We start from the raw sequence: 27,021 nt of genomic DNA, 5'->3' as shown, positions 1-27,021 counted from the left end.
ATGAAATAAAAAAAAAGAGATAAGTGTCAAAAACACACCTAAACTATCCCTTTTTTTTAGTTTCATATCTAAACTATTGAGATTGTGAGTTTCATACTTAAACTATCACTTATTAGTTTGAGAAACATATGTCAGTGGTGTGTGTAATGCACTCTCTCTTTTATTTGAAAAAAAATTGACACATGACATTCCACATGAATAAAATATTTCACCTTGACAAAAATTAAATAATAAACTATTAATATTAATTAAAAATTAAAGTATTATTATCCCCCCAAAAAATATTTTTTTAAAAATAAATCAAATTACTTTTCTTACCCCATTCCACCATCTCCTCCCCCTCCTCCTCCACCCTCCACCCTCCCCCCAATCCCCCGTCCTTTTAAAAAAGTTATTTTATAAAACATTTTTACTTTACCCCCCCCCCCCCCCCCAACAAAAAAACCACCCACTCATTCTAAAAAAAAAATGATATTATTTTATTTTAAAAAAATACAATTCTACCCATCCTATTTAACCCTTCACTCGTAATTTATTTATTTATTTTACATTTTTCTCGTTTTGTGTTATATATGTACATATATTTTACGAATTTTTTTCTACTGTGTACCGAATATAACATAAATAAAAAATTTATTTTAAAAAAGTCTTGCGGTGGCAAGTAACAAATATTTTGATATATATATATATATATAAACGAGAAAAATTTTTTGAAGCGAAGGGTTATGTGGACTAGTGGATAGAATTATTTTTTTAAAAATAAAATAGTATTTGAGGGGGGAGGGGGAGATGAAGTAAAAAAAAAAAAATTTATAAAAGAAATTTAAACAAAAAAAATGGGTGCGGGGGTGGTGGTGAGAGGAAGTGATGGAGTGGGGTAAGAAAAGTATTTTACATTTTATTTTATAAAAAAAATATTACTGTATTTTTTTGGGATAGTAATTTAATCTTTAATTTTAACTAATACTAATAATTTATTTATTTTTTGTCAAGGTGAAATGTTTTGTCCATATAGAGTGTGATGTGACAATTTTTTAAAATAAAAGAGAGAGTGTAATACACACACCATGATAAGAGTGACATAAAAGAGAGAGTTGTGTTTCTCAAACTAATAACTGATAGTTTATGTATGAAACTCACATTCTCAATAGTTAAGGCATGAAACTCACACTCTCAATAGTTAAGGTATAAAATTCAAAAAAAAAAGTTTAGTTTAGGTGTGTTTTGACAAATTTCTCAAAAAAAAGATAAGAAACTCGAATAATGATGATCAAAGAAGTAAAAAATATTTTTTGTATGAAAAAAATTAAAATATACCTTAAATTTTATTAGAAGGATCATATATATATACCTCTACATGATTTTTTCTTTAATTTAAAATAAAATAAAAAATTAAAACTATTTTATTTTTTTCACTTCCGTTAGATAAATGATATTCTATGTAAACTTCTTCTATAACGATAAGGATATATGTGAGTCTTAATAACGATAGAACATATATAAATCACTTTTATAACAAAAGGTATATAAACGATATCTATTTTGGATCCGGACTCTATAAAACATAACGATCAGGTCCAATCATGTTTAGTGAAGAATTTCTGGAGGGTCCAACATTGAAGGCGCTTTTATTTTGTTTCAGGAAATTCAAATAAAGGCGAAAGCATCGTATTGGCAGGGAGAATCAAGCCGCCTTAAGATTCGGTGCGAATATCTTTACAATATTCAAAAGGATCATAGAGCCGGCGGCACACACATCTGTAAATCACCGCCCAGCTACTTCCCAAGGAAGATATTCAGTAACATGACTTGCAGAAATCAATAACTTAGACTTGCAGAAAAATTGCACAAAATTTGGTCAGAAATTAGCAAGAAAATTTAAAAAATTACTATAATTTTTTTTAATTTTTAAATATACTGATTTTTTTTCATTATGTAATTAAAAGGTATTAAAGTTAAAATGATAAAAATGTTCAAAAAAGGTAAAATACCATTCTGACCAAAAGAATTTTTCCAATTTTAAATTAGCACACTTATTAACAAAAATAATACTTAATTAATATAATGAGTTTATTATTTTACACTTATTAATTAATAGGGTTAAAACATATTTACTCACTACTTTTTTTTAAACAGTAATTCAATATTATTAAATTGAGGATATAATAAAGAAAAAAATATTTTTTTTTCTTGATTTATCAAATGACAAGTAAAAAAAGAAATCAAATTACTAAATATATGACAAGTATATAGAGACGGAAAGAGTAATAAATTTGTCGGAGAGTCGTAAGTGCGCGCACCATCCTACATTTTTAATCAAAGTTTCAAATTTAACTTTTGAATCTCAAGTAGTGTGTGAAATTAGCAATATGGCTAACGGTGTTTAAACATTTAATATATACCTGTAAAAGTATTCATTTGATGTATAGTTTCAAAAATAAAAAAAGATTAATCTACACAATATAATTTTTCAATAAATAATATTCAAGTAATCACTTTTGAATTTATATATAGCTACATCACTAATCTTATAAGTCATGAAGTCACACAATTAAATTTAATCAATCTCAATACAAATAGTGCACCAAAACTAAAAAAAAAAAGTAAAAGTCCAGCCGAAATATGGAGAGTGGGTGATGGCACCGTTAGTTTAGTTGTAGTTGGGGTCTCACATTTCAAGGCATCTGTTAGAGTTCCAACGTGAGCCAACCCATAACTCAAGGAACTTGGTCACGATAACTACCTCTATACATTGATTTTTCTTCACCACTCCTCTTTTTTTCTTTCTATGCCTATCCATTTGAATAGAAAAATTATTTTCGTCATAAAATTTAATCAAATTGGTAAAATAACATTTTTCACATTATATTATTTTATTTTTTTTAAATATTTTTTTTTTTAATTTTAATATCTTTTAATTAAAAAAATAAAAAAAGATCAATTTATTTTAAAATAAAAAAAATAATATAGACTTTTTAAATTTATGATTAAATTCTAGCTAAATTTTCTGGTCATTTAGCATTATCCGATTTAAATTTTATAGTCTAAAAGAAATTCATCACAGAGAAAGGAATTTTTTGACTTACATACATATTAAGAAAAGGATAAAAAATATTCTTAAAATATGTGAAAGGAACAAAAATGCTTTTTGTTTATTGTTTGGCTCAAATTAAATGTCTTTACCATCAATACTTTGGTTTAAAAATGTCCTTAAATTATGCGAAAGGAACAAAAATGTCATCCATTTGTAGTTTGGTCCAAAAATGCCCCTATAGTTACAAAATGGGTCAAAAAATATCCTTTTTCGAATAAATATTTTTTTTCCTTTTTTAAACGCATCTTCTTCCTAATTAAACTATTACTATTAAAGAACACTATTTTTATTTTCTTTCTTCTAAAATCACTTTAACAAAAAAAATGTAGGAAATATTTTTTTCTTCTTCTTAATCTCATTTTATCAATTAAAATAAAACTTCATGTACACTTTCGACAGATAATATATGTCATATATAGGAATGACAAAATGGGTAATTTATATGGGTACCCAACTCATTTAAAAATAGGCAAAAAGCAAGTCATGCTCATATTACCCATTTAAAAATAGGTACTTAAATGGGTAAAAATTGATAAAAGAGATTCATTTATAAAAGAAATAAAAGTGATGGTAATATTTTTTTGAGGTGTAGGAGGTTGGGGTAGGAATGGGTGGGATAAGGGAAAAATTCATTTTTTTTTGAAAAACAAAGTGGCGGTGGTGATCAAAGTAGTAAAAAATAAATTTTATTTTTTAGGTGTTGGGGTTGGCGGGTGGGTGGGTAGTGATGGTGGTGGGTGATCAAAGTAGTAAAAAATAAATTTAATTTCTTAAAAAAACAAATAAAATAAATTAATTTAATTTTTTAGGCGTTGGGGTTGTGGGTGGGGGTGGGGGGACTGGAAGGGGGGTGATAGTGGTGGTGGGATGATCAAAGTAGTAAAAAATAAATTTAATTTCTTTTAAAAAAATAAATTTATTTTTTTAGGCGTTGGGGTTGGTGGGTGGGTGAGGGAGTCGGAGTAGTAAAATAATAATAATTTTTGAGGTGTTAGGGATGGGGTGGGCAGGTTAAATTAAAAAAGTTATAAGTATTTTTTTGTGGGAGTGGGGTGGGGGTGAGACTTAAAGAGATTTTTTTTGCTTTTGAAGCTTTTAACATGATTCCTATAATAATAGAACAATTTTCACATATAGCAAACATAAAAATCATATTTGTATGCTATAACTATATTTTACATAATTGCGCTCCATAACAAATTTTATGTTTGCTATGGAGCTTTTGATTTATATAATTCGCTAGATACATCAAATTTTATACAAATNTGCTATAACTATAGTTTACATAATTGCGCTCCATAACAAATTTTATTTTTGCTATGGAGCTTTTGATTTATATAATTCGCTAGATACATCAAATTTTATACAAATTGTTCAGTTTTGTATAAATTCATTTATACATTGTAATTTGAATAATAAGATCTGTATTTGTATAATTATAAGTGTATAAGACGAAAATAAATTGAGAATATGATAAAATTCTTTTTTCTTTTTTAATTTGTCAAAAATAACAAATAAAAGTAAATGAGAAAATAAAATGAGACAGAGGAAGTATTATATTACGTAAACAGTTTTTTTTTTTAAAAAAATAATTTAAGCGACATAATTGTTTCTGCAAACTCAAATATTTTACGTATCGCCAAGTTAGGCGGTTTGGTGGACTGGTTTAATTCTTACATATGCAAAGACTAAAAAATTTATTTACAAAGATGAATTCTGACTATGAATCTTTTATTGCATGTCACTGAGTTCGGTGGATTAGCGGTTTGGTCTTACAGAATCAGTTAGCTTTCCCACAACCCATGAGACTCTGCTCCCCCATTCCTGGCGTTTTGGTCCCCAATGTAAACAGCACATTAAATTCTTTTACTTTTTGTTTTTCGTTATCCCAAAATAAATTTACAAAAAAAATAATTATAATATCCAAATCTTCCATCTATATAAACCCAAGTGGTTTGCCTTATCCCTTAAGCCTCTTTTCATTCTACACTATACTTCTCCCTACAAGTGTTGAAGTTTTCTTTTGCACTTTGTCAGCCATGGCTAAAACCGTAATAACAACTCTTTTCTTAGCCCTGTTTTCGTCTTTATCCTATGCAATTGACATGTCTATCATAAAAAATAAGGAGGGAATTATATACGAAAAGTGGCTGGCAGAGCATGGGAAAGTACATAATGCCTTAGGAGAGAAGGAGAAACGATTTGAGATTTTTAAAGATAATTTGAGGTTCATTGAGGAATATAACAACTCCGAAAATCGCACGTATAAGGTTGGGTTGAACCAATTTGCTGATCTCACGAACGAGGAGTACCGGGCTATGTATTTGGGCACGAGAAGTGACGCTAGGCGTCGCCTTGTGAAGTCCAAAAACACAAGCCAGCGTTATGCTTCGCGGCCCAATGAGTTGCTACCTCAGTCCGTCGATTGGAGGAAGAAAGGCGCTGTTGCTCCTATCAAGAATCAAGGGAGTTGTGGTACGTCTTCGGTTTATTTATGTGATTATAAATTATTTCATTAATGTATAATTTTAACTTAAATTTTTATTAATTATAAAAGGGAGAAATGACAAATGTACCCCCAAACTATGTACCTTGTTATATTTTTGGGACATTGATATCCTGTCATTCAAAAATTAAAGCATATATACCCTTTTACATGGCAATGTTTTCATAATTTGTTTGGGCTTTTACAGGAAGTTGCTGGGCTTTTTCTACAGTAGCAGCAGTAGAAGGCATAAACCAAATCGTAACAGGGGAAATAATCACACTATCAGAGCAAGAACTTGTAGATTGTGACACAGCTCAAAACGTTGGTTGTAATGGTGGCCTAATGGACTATGCCTTCGAGTTCATCATCTCCAATGGTGGCATGGACACTGAAAATCACTATCCTTATCGCGGCGTTGATGGTAGATGCGATCCTATTCGGGTTAGTCCATACTAAATTTTATATTCCTATAAATATAGGACTACTTAGTGAAAAATTCTAATTGATTAAAGTTGTTACAGAAAAATTCTAAGGTTGTTAGTATTGATGATTATGAAGACGTGCCTAGAAATGAAAAAGCACTTCAAAAAGCTGTAGCTCATCAACCTGTTAGCGTAGCCATCGAAGCTTCTGGCAGGGCCTTCCAACTCTACACCTCGGTAATTCGAACCTCAAATCTTTTATGTACGGGTCATACATACATGTAACATTTATTCTGAATTTACTGACTCTAAATTTTTGATCAGGGCGTGTTTATGGGGGAATGTGGAGAGAAAGTAGACCATGGTGTTGTGGTGGTTGGGTACGGAAGTGAAGATGGAAAGGATTATTGGTTAGTGAGGAACTCATGGGGCACAAAGTGGGGAGAAAGTGGTTATGTTAAAATGGAGCGTAATGTGAAGAATGGTCATTTGGGCAAGTGTGGAATTATGACGGAGGCTTCATATCCTATTAAGGAGGCCATAAATAAACGTATTATTACTACTTCAAAAGAAGAAAAGATTAGCAATATCTGAAGAAAAAATTCTCTCTCTCAGTTGCATTTGCGTTATTTCATGGCTTTATGTGTTATTTTAGGATATGCTTGTTTTAGTTGATCATTTAATTAATATTGTGTAAATAGTTGGGTATTTGTTGTTGCAATGAATTTCTCTGTTTGTGTTTTGATTAGTGAAAAGTACTATCTTTGATTTTTAGTGTTTGATAAAAGAGAGATTTTCTAGTCATTTTCTTGATCTAGCATGTTATCAAATAATGTTTTTATGTCTTCTTTTTATGCATATAATAATATTATCCTTTTTCATAGATCAAATACAAAAACAGGTTTTTAAACTGTCTCAAATTTTTATATTTTGACACTTAAATTAAGGCTTGATCTGATTTAACACTTCAATATCATTAAAAAATGTGTCTATTTAACCTCATGAGTCATGGCCAACAAGCTGAAAAGATATCCAACATGAAATACACACTATAATGTGGCAAAATTTAACAAATGAAAAGAAAGCTGTGTGATATCTTCTTCTTTGAACATCCCTGTTTCGGAATACGTTTGGACATGGGTATAAAAACATGATCTGAAATAAGTGTTTTGAACATGCAATTTAAAATCATAATATGGCAAATTTCAGATTTTTCAAAAGGCATGCTTTGCAGATTTGGGATCTCAAATTGTTTTGTACGTAAAACTTGAGTCATAAGTTTATATTTTGTAAAAAGTGATCACCGATGTCTAGAGTAAAGAAATTGTTTATACCATGTAAAAAAATTATATCAAAGAATAAGTAGTTACAGTTGTTGTTGAATAGTGATACTTTCTAAAATTTATTCGTATATGAAAGTTTGCAGTCATAAACATTTATTAATGTGCGTTCAACCATTTTTCATTGTGAAATTTAAAATAAATAAATAAATTATTTTCAAAGTGAAAAATGACCATGAATATAAATTGGAGCTGTTTTATGTTTTTAACTAGGAGCTCCCCATTTTTCATTATTATTGTGACTTGAGCTCACAATCTTAGGATTGAAAGGAAGGACTGTTTTCATCCTAACAACTCCCTCGGGTTAACTTTAAGTTGTATTTTATAATTTTATCGCCAAATGTATCTATGTAATTTCATAAAAATATTTGATTTATCAATGCAATACAATAGAATATTTCAATTAATGAACAATAATTTATTCATTCTATAAAATTATACTTATAATTTTTTTTAAAAAAATTTGATTAGTTTTCGCAACGCATTGCCTCACGAAAATACTATATATACGTGGGTCACTTTTTAACTTTTCTTATAAAATTAGGCATTTCCGCTTAATTTCTTTTTCCAGAAAACGTGAGGTGCTCTCCGTTTCTTTTGTTTCTTCAGTGGTATCAAGTAGAGGTTTAAGGTCATAAAGCATACAAGAATTCTAATGGAAAAAAGTCATACGACGGTCCTAAATTGTTAAGGAGTACTACTTTACTTTTCATTCAAGAATTCTGAAAACTTATCAAGTTGGAATTTGATTTCAAATAGGTAATTTCTCACCCTCGACCATAATTACATAATACGTATTGTAAAGTGGAAATCACTGTTTAATTTGAATTTTTGCATTAGTTCTTGGGTTTGACGAATCAGGTTCTTCAAAGAGGAAAAAGATGAATGGTAAATTGTTAGAAAAGTATTAGTTTTCATTCAAGAATTGTAAAAATTCATCAAGAATTCCAAATAGGTAATTTTCTACCTACACTTGACACATTTGACATAGTTACAGAATACGTATTTGGGATGTATTGTGAAGTGGAAATCACTGTTTGAATTGAATTTTTGAGTTAGTTCTAGTTTGATGAATTAGGTTTCTTGAAAAAGGAAACAGATGAATAGTAAATTGTTAGGAATGTTCCAATTTTTATTCAAGAACGGTAAAAATTCATCAAGAACTCAAGTTTGGAATTTGATTTCAAATAGGAAATTTATCTACCTAAACTCGACTATATATACAGAATATGTATTTGGGATGTATTGTAAAGTAGAAATCACTGTTTGGTTTGAATTTTTGTGTTAGTTCTTGAAATGGGTTTGATGAATTAGGGTTCTTGAAAGAGGAAACAGATGAATAGTAAATTGTTAGAGAAGTTCCAGTTTTCATTCAAGAATGGTAAGAATTCATCAAGAACTCAAGTTTGGAATTTGATTTCAAATAGGTAATTTCTCTACCTATACTGTGATATAATTATAGAAGACATATTTGGGATGTATTACAAAGTAGAAATCACTATTTGATTTGAATTTTTGTGTTAGTTCTTGGAATGGGCTTGGTGAATTAGGGTACTTGAGAGAGGAAAAAGACGAATAGTAAATTGTTTAAGAAGTATTAGTTTTCATTCAAGAATTGTGAAAATTCATCAAAAACTCAAGTTGGAATTTGATTTTAATAGGTAATTTCTCTACATATACTGTAGTATGATTATAGAAGACGTATTTGGGATGTATTAGTGAAGTGGAAATCACTACTTTGATTTGAATTTTTTCATTAGTCTTTGAAATGAATTGGGGTTCTTGAAAGAGGAAAAAGATGAAAGAAAATTGTTGATAAAAGTGGAATTCTTTTGGGTATCCTACTGACAGAGGGTATATTCAATATTGAGTTAAGGTAAGTTGGAAAAATAGAGAATTTACTCTAAACAATTGTTGAGGAATTTGATAAGTTTTGAGGATATGTGAAGAATACTAGAAGGATCCGTTAGATGAACCTACGGGTTATTGATGAACATATGTATTGTTTTGTAGTTGATTGTGTTGGATTGATTGGTTGTAATTGGATGGTGGAAGCTAATGGTTGGTTATGTAAAGACTACACCCATGTATGTTGAGTTGGTTGGGCTTCAGGACACTACCCTTAGCCAGAAAAGAACCTAAGGTATGTCGTATGTGAAGCTAAAACTTCCTTCGCCATTAAGGCACCACCCTATGTCACATATTTCTTTTGTACATGCCAATACAGCTTATGTGAGATATAGAAGTAAGATCTTCATTTTCTTTACGTTACATTCCCTTGTCTAACTGTCAAAGCTTATAATTAATCATATTACACCTTTGAAGTCGAGTTTTTTCATAACATTTCGTATGACCATGTGTCTTTAGTTGAAATTCTTAGGAGTCACATGGTATATATGCCACTTATTATAAAAAAAAACAAATGGCCATAGTATAGTATAGATTTAAGGCATTATGTGATAGAAGCTACCCTTAACAATGGGAGGATAGTCATAAGTTTTACTTGACACACCTGCACCTTAGGCTTGTTTATGAACTATGAGTTGCTCATTTGGTAAGATTGTATAAAGTTGAGAAGTTTGATAGCTTTCACAAATTGTTGGGTTTTATGAGAAAAAAATACAACTTAAGAAATTCAAATTGCATGTCTTAACAAAATATTAACTTCAAAAGAACTTAATTTCAAATCACGGAAATTATGTCCAAACGTGCCCTAAAAATCCCAAAAGCCGCCTCAAATGTTTTCAATGTCCTTTTTCTTTATCAAACCTTGTTGATGTTTACTGCAGATGAATGAGATGCTTAGAAGGATTTGTCGGCGCAACTTCTGCACTTGTTCTCCTCGGCCGTGGCTCTTTGTTGGGTTGGGCAATCCTGGGGATAAATACAGGGGAACGAGACATAATGTAACCTCTATTTCTGGACTAACATTACTTTCTCAGAAAGACTGCATAAAACCTGATCTATTTTGGGTTCCATCTTACTTGAGTGTTCTTCATTAAGAGCTGTATCTTTTGTTTCCGCTATAGGTTGGTTTTGAAATGCTTGATGCATTCGCAAATTCACAAGGGATTCATATTGAGACAGTACATTGTAAAGCTATGTTTGGAAAAGGTCTCTTTAGTTAAACCTTGATTTCTGTTTTTTAAGTGTTCGAAGTACATCTTCATATAAACTTGTTAATGTATACCAATTCTCAGGTTTTGTCAATGGCATTCCAGTTCTCCTTGCAAAGCCACTAACTTACATGAATTTGAGTGGTGAATCTGTAAGCAATTAAATACGTCTTACTTGTATCATAAATCTTTTCTTTTTTCTGCTTATGATTGGTGCTGCTTGGATTCTATCTCAAAGATGTGTCTGAATGATAGCTGGTAGTCTAAGTGTATTTTGTCGCATAGTGAAAGTGGGTTTACTTGTAATTTTTTCATTTCACTTGATAGGGATCTAGCTGATCTTGTTTATAATTAGTTTAGAGTAAACCCCTCTTTGAATTGGTGGTTATATTGACTGTTATATTCATCCAGGCTCTAGCCATGTATAGTGTATTCTTGTGTGGGTGGAATGATGCATGGTGAAGCTGTAGATCTCTAGAATAGTTTTTACTGCTGGAAACTTCCAGTGCCAACTTTTTGTCTGTGAGAAGTAAGAGGCTAATCGTGATGTTTTCAATTCTTAGCTCATATTTCTCTCTGTTAACCTTTAAAGTTTTGGACTAGTTTTCTCTGTTAGTTTCAAGAACAGTTACAACATGTTGAAGTTTGTTGTTACTAGATACAGTCAGCCTTTGACCACCGAACGTGGAATGCAAGTCCAACATTGACATAATTGGTAGGGTTGTTTTGTCAAAAGTTAACAAAAAACACTGAATGGGGTAAGTCAGATTAGTAGCTTTGTCTCGTGATTAATTAACCAAACTCTTGCCAAAAATGATTCTAACCTGATAAAAATGTTGTTCAGTTGTTCTCTGAATTGTTATATTTTGTAAGTTTCTTTGAAAAATTGAGATAAGACTCTTCTTTGCTTTGATTCTTGTAATTTATCACTGAAACAATCTTAAAGAAGTTACCAAGCTATTTGTCTATGTAGTTAGGTAGTGAATTGCAGATCACTTTTATTCCATGAACTAAGCAACCCAGATAGCAGCCTTGTGAAATTCCACAAGTGGAGTGTGGAGGTAGAGAGGCTTCCAGAAAGTAGTGGTAATTCATATGCAAAATGCATTTAAGTGGAAAAATGATGTGACTCATGGACCTTAGCACACATTGGATTAGCTTTTCATATGGACTTAGGGGAGCATGTTTTTGAATGGCAATATTTATCACATTTGTCTGACAATTGACTGTTTTTGTCATGACTGGCCTGTTCACAAGTTAAATGCAAATGCAAGCCTGGTCCCGTTGTTTTTTCCCAGATTTAGTTCCCTTACAATCAGGTTAAGGGAATGGCCCAGCCGTTGCTTCCCCTAGTTTGCAAGGCAGGTTTATACTTAATAGACTCTCATCAGACAATTAAGTTCCTCTGCTTAAATAAGTGAACTTTTATTTGAGAACTTCTATGAATAGAAAATAGCACATTAGCTAGCTCAATCTATGTCATTCAAACTCCATTTTACATGTGCAAATAAAAGATAAAATTCTTGTGACTCTCAGTATATTTCTACTTGTTGGATGTTGATGTTTTCTAATGTTCTTAATGGGGAATGGAGATATATTGTGCTTTTCATTGATTCTTAGTGTTATCAAGGTGATCAATACTTCTGATGCCCTCTCATTTTTCTATTTCCCCAGATTGGCCCACTTGCAGCATATTACAAGCTCCCTCTCAATCGTGTGGTCGTGGTACGATATACTAGTTGTTCATATTTTTTAAGATCTAATTGGACATATTGATTATGTTTTGTTAATGCTTTTCAACAATTGTCTTTTTCTCCAGTTTCATGATGACATGGATTTACCATGTGGAGTTCTTCGTCTTCACCCCAAGGGAGGTCATAACAGACATAACGGGTATGAATAGAATTCTTCTTTATATAAATCTACTTTAAAAAAACCCCTTTAATTCAGTACCATGAAACCATCCTCCATCTGTTCATTTTTCCAGTGAATTGTCTATATAGGTTCATCGCTGGAATTTTAATGAACTTAATAATGAAAATTGCTGGCTATGTCAAAATACCTAAAATAAAACATATCAAGTTATTCTTACCTCAATATAATAAGCATAATATTTTGTTAGAATGGCCACAACATGCGTCCGGACCTCTTTTTGAGTTGTGCATAGAATTTCTCTACCTCTGGAAATCTGTCTTGTTTGCTATGTCAAGTTTTTCATGTTTTTGCTAGTAATTCAGTACCAGAAGAGCTCTGTGTCTTTTCATGTGTGGTGCAGTTTCAGTTGCTGTTAAACTGTATATGATCCGGTTCTCTTTTTTACAGGTTGAAGAGTGTGATTTATCATTTTCGTGGGAATGGAGAGTTTCCTCGGTTAAGAATAGGTTTGTCGAAAGTCTGAAATACCTAAATGTTCTCTTTTTGGCGTTTTGAGTTTCAGTATGGAAAATTGAACATAGTTCTCTAACCAGGTATTGGAAGACCTCCTGGTCAGATGGATCCCAAAGCATTCATGCTTCAAAAGTTTAATGTAACTGCAAGAGAACGAGTAAGTTTATAACTCATTGAGTTCTTACATAAAATTGACTCCCTAATGTTCCTTTTCTTGTTTCTGTTCTACAGGCTTTTCTTGAATATATTTTTGGTAATGTTATTAAAAATTTACTCAAATATCAGTACCAAGAAGGTAATGCAAAAGCTGTAAAAAAAGGTATCAAGAAAATGGACTTTTCAGGTTACACACATAAAGATTCTTGCAAGTTCACAAAAACCAACATATCAGCAACAAAAAACCTCTATCCAAAAACAGTAAATTGTAAATACGTTTAAAATTTACAACAGCTATCATTTCCTTCTTCCCGTCAAATCATCTTCTATTTCTAACTAGCCAAATTGACCATGCAATACATAACAGAATGTCTTCCGAATCTTCTTCAAGCTCTTGTTGATGCTCTTTGTCTATCAAATTCTATAGTTTAGTGGCATTACCCAGTGAACTCCATAAATATTCAGAAATGAGGGCCATAACTAGAATGCAAACAGATGCATATACATGTAATTAGAGGTGACAAAACTAGCCCAAGCCCATTTAACCTGCGCAACCCGCCCAGTATTTTAATAGGTTGGGCAATTACTGATTTTTCTGATGGGCTGATTTAGACAACCCGTTTTAACCCGTAAACTAACTCAGCCCAAATGCAACCCGCGACGTCTCCCATAGCTTAAACCGTGAAACACAAACTACAGTTCAGATGATTATAATAATATTAACCTCATCACATGAATCAGGGGCACTGTGACAACATTGCTGATTGTATATATCATTTTCTGCTCTATCTTTCTTTGTCTCTGAGGTATGCAATTATATGTTTATTGATAACTCTAAAAAAGAAAGAACAAAAGTTGGATTAGGCTTGGGTTATACAACCCATTGTTTAGCCCATCATGATCCGCTCATTTTAGCCTTAGCTAACTGTGGGCAGTTTATTGATTCAAGCTATCTTGACCCGCCCAAATTCAGCCCAATCCTCCCATCTGCCACCCTATATGAAATGCATACGCGTGAAGCTTGTCAACAAAACTTATTATTGATTAGATATAACAGAGAAATCCATAGAGAATCTTTTTTTTAATGAAAACGACCTTGGAGAATCTATTGAACAAACAGTTGTATTTCTCCAATTTAGAAGAACACTCTTCCTCTGAATTTGGAAATTTTGAGACACATCATTTATTTGGATTCTCCGGCTCTCCTTCCAATAATTCCACTGTCAATTTGGATAAATTTGTCTTCCTTTTATCTATTTAGTTGTTGCAAAAAGAAAATTTTGTTAGACATGTTGTAACATGCCATAGACATATTCCCTAGAGTGAAATGTATATCGATATCATATGGAAATCCAACATCGTTTTAAAAGTACCCATGCTTCAGACATTGAAGCCACGTTAGAATCGGAAAGATCTTTGCTTGATAAAACTAATATATTTGAAAATTGAAAGAATTCCAAATGTATCTGTTTGTAGCTCTAAATCCACTTTGAGTTGAAGATTTATACATTTACTTGCAGATTGATGCTGCATTACTGGAAGGAGCACATGCCTTGGAGCAAGTCTTATCCAAAGGCTTCTCCGAAAGTTCTAATTGCTTCAATATAACGCAGAAGTACAAGCACATACGATTGCAGACATTGCCGACGTGACGTCATGCATAAAGGTTTCTAGATCTTGTTGTTGCTGTATCTTCTTTAGTTTCTGTTGATTGCTTAAATAGAAATAATAAGAGTTTCTTCTGTGACCATTCTTATTAGCTAAACAAAGTGAATGAACATTTCATGACCCCCTCCTTCCTATCTATATAATGCGACTTTAGAAGATGCTTTTGATACTTTTGAATTATTTCATGCTTGCAGATATATCCTTAAAAAACTGGCAATTATCTTTATTGTTTAAGCTTTCACGTTGCTTTTGCTCCTTTGGAATTACTTGTACTTGGACAAAAGAAACAAGTAAACCTAGCTGCTCAGTACTCTTAAGATCAATCCATGATAAAGTGAAATAAGGAATATTTAGAACTACACATCTCTGGTTGGTGTGATGTGATTTTGACGCCACTTGAAAAAAAAATATAGCAATTAGCATCACTTCCTTTGCTAGTGATTTCCTTTCTACTATTTTTAGTTTTCATGTACAAGCTCTGTTAGTTGTAAGCTACTAAAACTTAATTAGCTCACTTGTGGGTGTTGAATTGGTGTACAACTGGACGTTCCATTGTCATCAATGCATCCTTTTACTCGAAATAACCGGCCTTTCCTCTTTACTACTCACTATTAAACTACTACATGTTATCTGCTGTTAAGAAGGGTGGATGTTGTGCAGGTTGAGCTAGGATCAAGCACTCACTAAATTTGTCGGAATGCAGCTATGTGAACTGCAGAAAAATTGCAGGACTGTTGAGAATTTCAGTTTCCTGTACAAATATTGTATAGCACTCCGCATTTGACGACTGTAAGTTGGTGAAAAGAAGAATTCCAGGAACCAAACTGGGGCTAAATGGGGGATGGAAGTATAAATTTTGCGTAAGAACCATTTGCATCGTCTTTCCATAATTGTACATTGGCTGTGAACATGGTAAGGTTAACTTTATCATCACTAGAGAATATGAACTTGACAGCTCAAAAATTACAGGACTATTGACATGTAATAATTCATGTGATGTTTGTTATTTAGTTGATTATTTAATATTGAAAATATTTTCTATTTTAGGGGTTTATATGTTGCAATGCATTTCTGTTTGTGTTTTGTTTAAAGAAGATAAGCTTTATTTTGTGTGTTAACAAATTCAGAACGTGAACGAATATGGAATTATTTAAGACAGATTTGTCAAACTTCAAATAATAAACTTATTTTAAAACTTCATCTAACCAACCCCCACCCCTGGCCCCACACAGATGTAACCAAAACTCCAATAATTTATTGAAGGCTCCTTGATTTTATTAGTTGACAAAATAGATCATGAACGAATATGGACAATTATAAAAGAAAAAATTGTTAAACATTTTCTCTTGAGCTGACCGAATATTATATGCACGCCTTCTTTTAAATTGAGAGAAAAAAAAAAGATATATCATATATCCGTTGTCAACGTAAAAGATACTGTACATTTTAGTGTGATTAGCTTATGAAGTGAAACCTGTTGTAACAACGATTTGAGTTACGAGAGGATACGAATAATTTCCTTGAATTAGTTCCACAACCTAATTACTTTTCGAAAGATGCAGAAAATTCTCGGTGAAATTATAAACCTGCCAACTGCCCCTCGTTGGAAAAAACTCTTTTTCTTTTTATTAATATACATAATTGTTTATTTATCGGCAATTAAATTGAAATAATTAACCAATGGCCCAATCAGTAGCCTGCCTTTAATAGTGAACTAGACCCAATAGCGTTTCCCATGGGTCATGTGTGAACTGTCAACAGCTGGTTTTAGCAAATATTATTAGCCACTTCATTTGTTTAATTGCTGCATGTTTCAATTTTTTTAATTCTTTCACACCTCCATGACCATTGGTGGGTCAAATAGATTAAGGCATATGTGAATGAGATCCTCCTAGTTTAATAACTTAGTTCCTATTTGCTAAAAGATCAATGTATGGAGGCTGACCATCATCAAACACGAAACAAGTTGATCTTTGATCACGCAACAAATTGCCAAATTCAACACTAAAAAGAGTTTATCTTAGAAAAGAGCACACTTACAATCTGATAACAGAGTGTTCAAGATCATAAGTAAGTTGTAGTATTTAGTTATAAAAACGTGAAGAACTAGTTCAATTAGGATCGTTTAAAATAGTGTGATCAATGAAGTGGTTGAGAGTCGTGAGTTCTCAGGTTTAAATTCCAGCAGAGATAGCCTTGGTGGATAGAGTTATATGATACTTGTTGCTAGTGGGAGATGACAAGTATTTCGTGGAATTAGTGGAGGTGTGTGAAAGCTGATCCGAACACCATGATCATTAGAAAAAATAATAGTGAAGAGGGGTCCAGTATGCAGCATATTCCGCAGTTGAATTAGTTCAACTTCAACATCTACAATCATTTCTTCTTTTTTACATTGTAGTGTAAGCGACGACTTGCTTGTAAGCTAAAGTCTACCTAAAAGCAAAACATTTTTCTTGCTTTAATAGAATGACCCAAATTCCATTCTTTTGAAGAAAAGTAGAAAACAAGTAAAAAAAAATGGTTGCTGTATTCAACAAAGATCTTTTGAGTTGGTACCTCATTACCCTCAAGCTCAAAGAAACTGTTGATGCTGGACTTCAAAATACTCCTACTACTCCTACTCCTACTCCAACCACCAGCAGATCCATTAGTTTTCCAGAATTTCCCCTGCAACAACAACGACAACTGTTGCAAAAAGAAGAGTATCACCCAGTTGATTCTTTGAAAATTACCCTCGAGGAAAATGTTCATAATGTAGAGGAAGGTCCAAAAACACCAGAATCCGAATGGGTAATTAGCATTAAGGACAAATTAGAACAAGCTAAGCAAGATAATGATGCTGGATCATGGGCTAAACTTTCTATTTACAGAGTCCCTTTAAGCCTAAGAAGAGATGATGATAAAGCTTACATACCTCAAATTGTCTCTTTAGGTCCTTATCACCATGGCAGAAAGCGCCTCCGGAATATGGATCGCCATAAATGGCGAGCTGTTCTCCAAATCCTTAAGCGGACAGATCAGGAAATTAAAATGTATATTGATGCTGTGAGTGAGCTCGAAGAGAAAGCACGCGCCTGTTATGAAGGGACAATTGCAATGAACAGCAATGAGTTTGTTGAAATGATGGTTCTGGATAGCTGCTTCGTTCTCGAGCTGTTTCGTGGTGTTGCTGGTGGATTCAAGCATCTTGGTTATGCGAGGAACGACCCGATTTTCGCAATGAGGGGATCGATGCATTCGATTCAGAGAGATATGATCATGATTGAGAATCAAATTCCGTTATTTATCCTTGATCGATTGTATGGGATTCAATCTGATATGCCTGATGAGAAAGGTATTGTAGCTAGGTTAGCTCTGAGGTTTTTTGATCCATTGATGCCAACTGATGAGCCATTGACGAAGAGTGACTTGACCAAATTGGAGTCATCAATGGGACGTTCTGCTGCTTTTGATCCATTGGCGGACCTTGCTGGACTTCATTGCCTCGATGTTTTCAGGTACAGTCAAAATGGGTTAAATCAATAAACGGCTCATGACTCGACCCTTCCCAGTTTATTTGGGTGGATTCGAAACTAGTTGGACTGGTTGATAAAAAAAAGTGAGCTAATTTTGTCATCTCTATTTTCAGGAGGAGCCTTTTGCAGACAGGGCCTAAGCCAACACCTAGGACGTGGATCAAGCGTTGGTCACATTCGAGTCGGGTGGCAGACAAACGCAGGCAGCAAATGATTCATAGTGTTTCAGAGCTGAAAGAAGCTGGGGTTAAGTTCAAGAAAAGGAAGACTGATAGGTTCTGGGATGTAAAATTTAAGAATGGAATCCTCAAAATGCCTCGGCTTTTAATTCATGATGGTACAAAGTCACTTTTCCTCAACCTGATTGCTTTTGAGCAGTGCCATCTTGACTGCACCAATGACATAACTTCGTACGTAATTTTCTTGGACAACTTGATCGATTCGCCAGAGGATGTTAAGTACCTCCATTACTGTGGAATAATTGAGCATTGGCTTGGCAATGATGCTGAAGTTGCTGACCTTTTCAATCGGCTTTGTCAAGAGGTTGTTTTTGACGTCAATGACAGTTACCTTTCACAGTTATCCCAGCAAATTAACCGGTACTACGACCACAGGTGGAATGCTTGGCGTGCTACTTTAAGGCATAAGTATTTCAACAACCCATGGGCAATCATCTCCTTTGCTGCTGCTGTTATTTTGATACTCTTCACCTTTGCACAAACGTTTTATGGAGTCTATGGCTACTACAGACCACCTCAATAGTTTTCACTCAATTCTCCAGATTGATTTTCACAATTCGTAAACAATAGTCAATATACATTGTGCCAAGATGCTGGGCGACAACCGCCTAGCTACACCGGCATTTGAATTATTATTTCCTTTTTTTGGTGCTTTTACATCGACTGGTCGATGGAAAGCCAGGAGAGTTCTTTTTCTTTCTCATTTTTTTTGGCACGGTCTTCGGTAGACCGTGCTCAAAATACAAGTTGATACGCACTTGTAATTGTGAAGAATGCTCAAATGATATGTCAAACTGAATTTTTCAAAGAAATTACATGTGGAACATTGTTGATCTCACTAATTATTGTTTACCAACTACATTCAACTCTTTATTTACCCCAAAGAGAGGCTTCAGGCATAGTAGAAGCCAGCAAATTACTAATAAGAGCACTGGCAAGCTTCTTTACTTGAGGTAGAAAACTAAGTAAAGGGTACTATATGACATCAGGGTACACTTATAAAGCATAATTTTCTGAAAGCTGAGCAAATGGAAAACAAAGATATCATTACACTATGAAATATGCCCCGAGAGACAAAGATGTAACCATAACGTTGATACTAATTCTCCCGAGAGTTTCTTCCAGTTCCAGTAGCATCCTAGAAATCTATGGCTATTGAAGCAGAAAAGAAAGGACAATTTACAGCAGCTTGGTGTAAATTTCATAGAATAAACAGCTGCCGCAGACGTTTCAGTCTACGGGAGAAGATCTTCACTTTCTGATGAAGCTGCTTTCTTTCCATCATACCGCTGAAAGAGAGAAGGAAATTGGGATGAAACACAATTCTTAGTCACAAAGGGATGTCATGTGAACAAAGAAGTAAAGAGAAATTTACTTAGATATGCAAGGTTTAAAATTACCTGCTTCCCAAAAGAGAATGGCAGATATTTATATTTCAACATGTGTCGTATTTGTCTTCTCATTGTAAGTGTGAACAGCACAACCCAGTAGAAAACGAGAATCGGCCAAAAGACAGGCACATCCAATACACTGAAAAATGTTAACACAAATGCAATGCAGAACGCCTTGGTAATTGAGTACCTTCACACAGAAAAACAGAAAAAATCAATGCCCAAAGAAATGGTTGAGAAATTAGACACACTGCTTATATAGGTTCTGGCACAAGGAATTAATTTTGACATACATGACAAAGGGCAGGGCTAACTGAAAAAATATCGTGACTCAAATTAGAACATGACAGTTGACAGAAAAATAAACACAAAAACAAAACAAGGGACTGCATCTATTGATTTTTTGGGTGGCAAGCAAACACTATAATACCCATTGAAACATAAGAGATACACAGTATTTCTCTAGGAGCATCCTCTTTGGGGGTTTACAACAACAACAAAAGTCAGTCAAGACAGTTCAAATCATTCCGCAACTCCAGTCTAAAGAGTGTGCGAAGGGAGAAAATATCCTCTCCATTTTTAGCCAATATACAAGAATGCTAAATATGCGACATCACTATCAAGAGGCATGCATATTAAGAATGCTAAATATGTGACATCACAATCAAGAGGCATGCACCCGCATACATGCCCGTGTCTATTATAGTATCTAATACTTGAGCAGCAGCACCATTTTGGTCTTATACTTTTATGAAGCCTTGTGACATCCTTGTTTAATTTGAACCTTATCACACTATCACCACTCTACCAGCAGAATGTTTAACTCTCTATGAAAGGAAGTATAAATTACACTTAGAAAGCAAGCTATACATCTGGAGTTTTAATCAATTGCTCCTATGGTTAGCTAGAAATTTCAACAGCTGTCAGAGGAAGCATTTTCTACTACTGACGGTGCCACCAAGAGGACAAACACCCATTGAGTTAAGAACAGAAGGGACATCAGCTTGGATCATGCATGCCAAGTATCCATACTACGTTAACTCCTACATGAACATCATAGTCCAAACACAAGAAATATGTGATGATCAAGTCAATTATAGAAACATGAGTTTAATTAGTCGATTTATTAGTGAACAGGGAAATATATTATCAAGACTAATGAATAAATTGACATTTGCAAATTATCGGGTTTATTCATAAAAATAGATATATTCTTAAAGAGACAAGACCATGGTTCCCAAATTCACATAATCACTGACTATATGAATATCGAAGCAATGCCCGGTCGCTCATTTTTCTGCCTGACCTTTTCCCTTTTACAGTGATGCTTCACTACATATACATTTATTAATTCATCCATGCATAAGGTATAACATATTTTTTTTCTCATGTGTGGGGGCAGGGGGTGGGGGCAGTTCTAATTTGCTTAAAATTCTGCACTTAGACACACACACTAATGTGTTGAAGAGAGAGACAGAGATGGGAAGGATCAGCTTCTCTTGGCTCCAGCTTCAGTCGTCTTGATAATGAATCTTAAGACAAGATTTTAACTGCTTTCGTGACCTAAGGCAAAAGCTTTCACACCATATCTCTCACTCTTGGTGTATTTCTCTAGTTATAAAATGTTACCTTATTCAAAAGAATATCTGTCACACTTCATTGCAAACAATTTTTGTGAATCACATTAGTCTTGCTGTCTATATCTAGCTCAAGATACATAATAGCCATTGACAGTTGGAAAGAACCATGTTCGGAACCAAAACTTACTACAGAGCACTGAGCAGGATCACAGGAAATTGGCAATCTCACGTACAACATCAAATCTTTCACTAACAAAAATGCATACACCATAATCAACATCTGCAGTACTAGACTCAACATCAAAGAAACTTCTTTTTTTTAACCCAATGATTAAAATCTGCCGTCTCTATACAGCACATGTTAACCATCAAAAGTCTCAACCTCAATTTTCTAGCTAAGCCGTTGCAGGTTTAACTTAAAGAAAAAGAAATCAATGGGAACCTTAAACACTTGCTCCTAGATCAAAGATAAAGAAAAAAGGAATTTTGATTCAAACTTAAATATGACGAGGTACAATACTAAAAGATTTGCTGATTGACTGCTATTTTCAGTATAATCTACTTGAGCAGGAGTTCTAAATCATAATTAACCATTTCAATTCTCCCGTCTCTCTGCTACAAATGGTATATATTTTCAAATCAAACAGAAGGTACAACGCGCGGAACTATAATTCAAGGGTTAGTCTCTGATCGGCGATATAGAACTTAGAAATTAAGATGACAGAAGCTGCAAAATATACGAAGCAAAGGAATTGACACAAAACATACCAGAATTTGAATTCAGGAAGGCGACGAACAAAGGGGCGGAATTCGTCGGTTTCTCGGGTCGGCAGAGTCGGGCCATCAGATAAATCCTGTAACTCCGGGTCAACTTGCGGCGACAGGAAGCCGATGAGGAGGTTAAGAAGATAGATTCCCAGGGCATAGGAGATAACGTAGAATCCTTCCACCAGATACACTCGCACGACATACAGGACAGCGATGAAGAAAAACGCAATCCAGCGGTATAATAAATACGGCGTCGTTTTATCCAGAAAGTGCTGGAACGAGAGAGAAGCAGATGAAGTCCACTGGCAAAAAGCACCGGATGGAGTAACATCGCCGGCACCGGCGCCGGTCGTGTTAATATCCATAGAGTTAGAGAGTGTTTCTTTCAAGTACGGCAGGGTTGTTTCAATTTTGAAAATACTTCTGTAACCCACAGCTAAGTGAACAAAAAATAATTATGATCGAGTATAAATTATAAATTAATTTTAAAAACACATAGTACACTATTCGTCTCAATTTATGTGGTAATTTTTTATTTTCAAAATTCAAACGAATCTATTTTAATTTGTAAGTTTATTTTATATATCTCTTAAATATTTTTAATTATCAATTATTTAATTCTCAAAATCTAAATTATATCACATAAGCTGAGACAAAGAGTATATATTTTTATTATAAAAAAGCCTAATCAAAATGATAGTAAACTACATAAAAATGACACATACCATATCGCTTGTTGCTTGACTGTATGTATGAAAAAATTCTACTCTTCTTTTAATGTAATTGGTGCAGAGCTAATAAGGACAGAGAGGTTTATTCAAATTTCTTTAATAAAAAATTAGATTTTTTGTATATAGTTAAAATAAATTGTGCATATATATATAGTAAATGTTTTAAATTATATTTCGGAGTAAGCGGAGAAAATAAAGTGAGAAAAGAAATTTGGCTGATTGAACCAAACTTACACTAATTGAAGTTGCAAAGATTTGAACTTGTGTAGAACACAATAATAAAATACAAAAGAATTAGTAGGAGATTTCGTCAGTAGAGTTTGAGTGGTAGGATTATGTTGTTTAGATATATGTTACCTATTGATAGAGTTGTTCATGGTTATTATTAAAAAAATTAAATCGAATCGTAATTTGAATCGAATTAGTTAATAAATGATATTTGATTTGATTTGGTTATAAATTTTGAAAATCGATACTATTTGATTTGATTTTGATTTTACTAAAAAACAACCGTAAAAATAACTAAATCGAACCGAGAAACTAGATATATAAATCTTATAAAAAAAATTATATATATATATTATTCATAAATAAAATATAAATGTTTTGTTAAATTTTAATCAGCTTCAGTCTTTAATTTTACCATTTTTTCAAGCTCAAAACTTAAATTTTAGCTGTTACAACCTTAAGTCCAAATTCATCAAAATCCATTACTTTAGTCTTTACCTACTCTACCTCACATAAGATAGTCACATTTTTTCTTAATTGAATTGCTTTGTTCGTGTAATAATAACACAAGCATTGCTTAATTGAACCCACAGTAACTAGCTTTCCTGTGGATTGTTGTGTATGTATCTATCGAGATACGTATGTACTCAAAAAATTTATTACTTTCAAATCGAACCAAACCGACAATAATCAAATCGGTGTTTTTTTTTCTTTTCATTTGATTTGGTTTGGTTTTAGAAACTTTAGAACCGACTAGATTGATTTAGTTTTGGTTTTAACTAATAACTGATCCAAATCAAACCTCAAACACTCCTACCTACTTGTACAAAACTTAGAGCTTATTTCACATTTGTTATTCGGAGGTTAAAAGTATTTATTTTGAAAAAAGATATATTTTTGAAAACTAAAGTGTTTGACAAATTAATAAAAATTAGTTTTAAATGGAAGCAAAAATATTTTTTCTTCTGTTGGGGTAGGAACTAAAAATTTCTGATTCTTAAAATAAATCAAAAGAATAAATGGAAAATTATTTTTTTCAAAACGAAATTATCCCTTTCATATATACATACCTATCGATATATCTCTTATTAATTAATTAGAATATCTCATAAATTTGGTTAAGCTTCATTTAATTTTTTTATATAATTTTTTTTTAATTTTATTTTACGTTTATATATTATTATTTTATATTTTATATATTATTTCGCAAAATTAGAAAGAAAAAAAAAAGATAACAACAATATTTTTGCAATATTAGATAAAAGAAAAAAATTATCAATTCACCATTCCAGACCTCCCAAAAAAGGTATATTATTGATTGAAAATTTGAATACGTACATTTTAATTTATTTTTTATAATAATATTTAAAATAATCTCTCTTTGTAAAATAATCATAATATTAAAAGTGCATTGATATTTGTCATTTTCCGTAATTTGATTCTCAAACGCACTTTTGAGAAAGTTTACACAGTTTGATTATCAAAAATATTTTTCAACTGAATTAGTCAAACACAAACTGTTTTTAAATGCTTTAACAAGCATTGAAGTATGAGTTGTGATAATTTTTTTATTTTTCTTTAAATTACGTGTCAATTGGTATAAAATGTTATCCTTAAAAATTTTACTTATTTTTTCTTTCAATAGCTAATAAATCCACATTATAAAATTATAATGAAAACTAACTTATCCACAGAATTTTGCAATACATATTTTAACAATCTTAACATAAAAAAATTATATTCAATTTTGTAGATCCAATAATCAAAAAAGATAACGATCGAATAATAGGATATCATTTTGTTCAGATAATATTGAAACAAATGAAAAACAAATGTAGTTAAAATATCTTTAGTAGATAAAAAAGTATTGTTGATTATACTGTCAACATTTTTTATATATGAATTGAGTATGCTTTTCTTTTGTGAACTCAACTAAGTGTCGTTAACGATAATGTCAGTATCTTGATATATGTGGATATACTTTTTTTTTTGTGACTCGAAAAAAATAATGCTAAATTTTATGATTATATCATTAGAGACGGTTGAAAAGTCAAACAAATGCATAATCACATTTACTAATTATTTTTTCTCAAAACACTTCAAAGCCAAAATTTAGAAAAAAAATCTCAAATTTATTTAATAATTTTTATATATTTTATTTGATATTTATTTTTATAGCTTCTTAAAATACATGGTTGTTAATTTTATTTTGATAATAATTTATTGTTTCAATTGACTATATTAGAATTCATGTAATCTTTTGCAATGAGCATATATAAATTATTCTAGGTTATACAATATTACAACTGTTTAGATCTTAGGGATTTTTTAATTTATTTTTAATAAGTCAATTGTTACATAAACTATTTAAATTATTCTAGAACTAATGGAAATTTTTTAAAATAGATTTAAGAATGCACTTGATTGAGTATGCCAATTAGACTGTCATTTTTACGTATATAACATCCTATATTCAATTACAAAAATTGGTATAAATCATCAATAGGAGATCGATTGTTACACTTTAAAAGGTGTTCAAAATTAATATAAATATTTATATAAATTTAATCTTTTGATAATCTAATTAGTTTGAGCTATAAATATTAAAAAAAAAACACTCATAAAATTAAAGAAAATATTATAAAGTCAACATTAAAAACACAAGTGTTTCAAATCAAAGTTAATTGAATAAACTAAGAAGTAGAAAGTATCTACAAATTTAATTGTCTACAACGATCAATCATAATTAAATTGATCGTATTTTTAAAAGGTAGTAAGACTTTGAAAAAATGTGCATAATGATTAGTAAATATATATATCCATTTCTAATATATATGAGCGTGGATAACCACACAGGTGATGGTCAACATGTCTGCATCACCTGTGTGGTTCCACACCTACATACACACACATACATATATATTTTCTTCTGTTTTAATTTGTTTGTCTTATATATATATTGCGTAAAAAATACTATAAATCACGATAATTGACAACTTAAAATATTTTTTAAAAAAACATATAAAAAATTCAATTGATTCATAAAATTAATCTATCCGTGTCACATAAAACAGGACAAAAGCAGTAACATGTATTATTTAATTTGAAAACTACGTAAAAAGTATTGTATATCTCAATAATTAACAACATTTGATTGACACTCGAAATTCTATATGTGCTACATATCGGAAAAAGAGAAATAACATATATTATTTAAAAATTACGTAAAAAGTACTATAAATTATAATAATTGACAACATAAAATATTTAAAAATCATATTAAAATTTAATCGACTCTCTAAATTTTATCAATGTCACATAAAATGAACCCAAATAATAACAAATATTAGGTCCATACTAACACGAACACTTATGTGTAACATATATATATATATATATATATATATATATATATATATATATATAATGAATAATTTTGAGGCCTGAAATCATGTTTTAGTTGCTTTAGGATTGAGCCCCCCGGATCAAGCCATACCAATTAAATGTGATTAGTAGCACTTCATTCACTTAATAGTAACTGTTTGATTTGACACATTCATTAAGAAAATAATTGATAATATAAGTATTTTACCAAATTATTTCATGTTAAACAATGTCTTGAAAAATAAGTATTTAATGTTGAGGATAAAACATAAAAAAAAAATTATTGTTTTTTCTTGATATGTCAGAAATGACAAGTAAAAATAAAATTTTTCTTCATTTTAAGAATAAGCGACAAGTAAAAGTCAACCGCGCTAGTAATAAATTAAATTTTAAAAGTATACAACAATATATTTTTTTCATTAAAATGATAAACTATATAAATGACACATCAATACGGTTTGTTAATTTAGTATACACTTGCTATTTCTTTTTCTTTGAAAGTATATGATA

The 27,021-nt window shown here is 31.8% G+C and overlaps 4 protein-coding genes across 8 annotated transcripts; 3 read left to right on the top strand and 1 right to left on the bottom strand.

Annotated features, from left to right (window-relative positions):
• The first annotated feature begins 5,082 nt into the window (after positions 1 to 5,082).
• LOC125848122 (zingipain-2-like) lies at positions 5,083 to 6,779 on the top strand. Its single transcript, XM_049527927.1, has 4 exons — positions 5,083 to 5,569; positions 5,788 to 6,023; positions 6,104 to 6,241; positions 6,329 to 6,779. Exons 1-4 carry the CDS (start codon positions 5,134 to 5,136, stop codon positions 6,596 to 6,598), a joined length of 1,080 nt encoding a protein of 359 aa, XP_049383884.1. The 5' UTR covers positions 5,083 to 5,133; the 3' UTR covers positions 6,599 to 6,779.
• Positions 6,780 to 7,952: 1,173 nt separating this feature from the next.
• LOC125846755 (peptidyl-tRNA hydrolase, mitochondrial) lies at positions 7,953 to 15,718 on the top strand. 4 transcript variants are annotated; one of them, XM_049526343.1, is made up of 10 exons: positions 7,953 to 8,103; positions 10,134 to 10,250; positions 10,374 to 10,458; positions 10,545 to 10,612; positions 12,135 to 12,185; positions 12,280 to 12,353; positions 12,783 to 12,841; positions 12,929 to 13,005; positions 14,525 to 14,670; positions 15,333 to 15,718. In XM_049526343.1, the coding sequence occupies exons 2-9, from the start codon at positions 10,134 to 10,136 to the stop codon at positions 14,654 to 14,656; spliced, it is 663 nt and encodes a 220-aa protein (XP_049382300.1). In that variant the 5' UTR covers positions 7,953 to 8,103; the 3' UTR covers positions 14,657 to 14,670; positions 15,333 to 15,718. The 4 variants fall into 4 exon arrangements, with proteins under 4 accessions (XP_049382300.1, XP_049382301.1, XP_049382298.1 ...); XM_049526344.1 differs by lacking the exon at positions 7,953 to 8,103 and adding an exon at positions 8,739 to 8,771; XM_049526341.1 differs by lacking the exon at positions 7,953 to 8,103 and adding an exon at positions 9,358 to 9,487.
• Positions 15,719 to 17,059: 1,341 nt separating this feature from the next.
• LOC125846754 (UPF0481 protein At3g47200) lies at positions 17,060 to 19,288 on the top strand. Its single transcript, XM_049526340.1, has 2 exons — positions 17,060 to 18,172; positions 18,304 to 19,288. The coding sequence occupies exons 1-2, from the start codon at positions 17,193 to 17,195 to the stop codon at positions 18,950 to 18,952; spliced, it is 1,629 nt and encodes a 542-aa protein (XP_049382297.1). The 5' UTR covers positions 17,060 to 17,192; the 3' UTR covers positions 18,953 to 19,288.
• A 150-nt stretch (positions 19,289 to 19,438) lies between these two features.
• LOC125846756 (protein RER1A-like) lies at positions 19,439 to 22,604 on the bottom strand. Of its 2 annotated transcripts, none has more exons than XM_049526345.1 (3): positions 22,169 to 22,604; positions 19,830 to 20,010; positions 19,439 to 19,754 (listed from the first exon to the last, which is right to left on the bottom strand). In XM_049526345.1, the coding sequence occupies exons 1-3, from the start codon at positions 22,531 to 22,533 to the stop codon at positions 19,665 to 19,667; spliced, it is 636 nt and encodes a 211-aa protein (XP_049382302.1). In that variant the 5' UTR covers positions 22,534 to 22,604; the 3' UTR covers positions 19,439 to 19,664. The 2 variants fall into 2 exon arrangements, with proteins under 2 accessions (XP_049382302.1, XP_049382303.1); XM_049526346.1 differs by having other exon boundaries at positions 19,439 to 19,718.
• Positions 22,605 to 27,021: the final 4,417 nt, after the last annotated feature.

This window comes from Solanum stenotomum, chromosome 12 (genome assembly GCF_019186545.1).
Source record: "Solanum stenotomum isolate F172 chromosome 12, ASM1918654v1, whole genome shotgun sequence".
Lineage (NCBI taxonomy): Eukaryota > Viridiplantae > Streptophyta > Magnoliopsida > Solanales > Solanaceae > Solanum > Solanum stenotomum.
This window is presented reverse-complemented; position numbering and strand designations above follow the sequence as displayed.

Bases quoted from the DNA above. Each gene is read 5' to 3' on its own strand.
- LOC125846755 (XM_049526341.1), top strand. From the start codon at position 9,434: ATGTTGAGTTGGTTGGGCTTCAGGACACTACCCTTAGCCAGAAAAGAA. The intron at 9,488-10,133 runs GTATGTCGTATG...TGTTTACTGCAG, and splicing joins TAGCCAGAAAAGAACCTAAG to ATGAATGAGATGCTTAGAAG. The intron at 12,354-12,782 runs GTATGAATAGAA...TCTTTTTTACAG, and splicing joins GGTCATAACAGACATAACGG to GTTGAAGAGTGTGATTTATC.
- LOC125848122 (XM_049527927.1), top strand. From the start codon at position 5,134: ATGGCTAAAACCGTAATAACAACTCTTTTCTTAGCCCTGTTTTCGTCT. The intron at 5,570-5,787 runs GTACGTCTTCGG...GGGCTTTTACAG, and splicing joins CAAGAATCAAGGGAGTTGTG to GAAGTTGCTGGGCTTTTTCT. The intron at 6,242-6,328 runs GTAATTCGAACC...ATTTTTGATCAG, and splicing joins CCTTCCAACTCTACACCTCG to GGCGTGTTTATGGGGGAATG.
- LOC125846754 (XM_049526340.1), top strand. From the start codon at position 17,193: ATGGTTGCTGTATTCAACAAAGATCTTTTGAGTTGGTACCTCATTACC. The intron at 18,173-18,303 runs GTACAGTCAAAA...CTCTATTTTCAG, and splicing joins CATTGCCTCGATGTTTTCAG to GAGGAGCCTTTTGCAGACAG.
- LOC125846756 (XM_049526345.1), bottom strand. From the start codon at position 22,533: ATGGATATTAACACGACCGGCGCCGGTGCCGGCGATGTTACTCCATCC. The intron at 20,011-22,168 runs GTATGTTTTGTG...TTCTGTGTGAAG, and splicing joins CTTCCTGAATTCAAATTCTG to GTACTCAATTACCAAGGCGT. The intron at 19,755-19,829 runs GTAATTTTAAAC...TTTGTGACTAAG, and splicing joins CATTCTCTTTTGGGAAGCAG to AATTGTGTTTCATCCCAATT.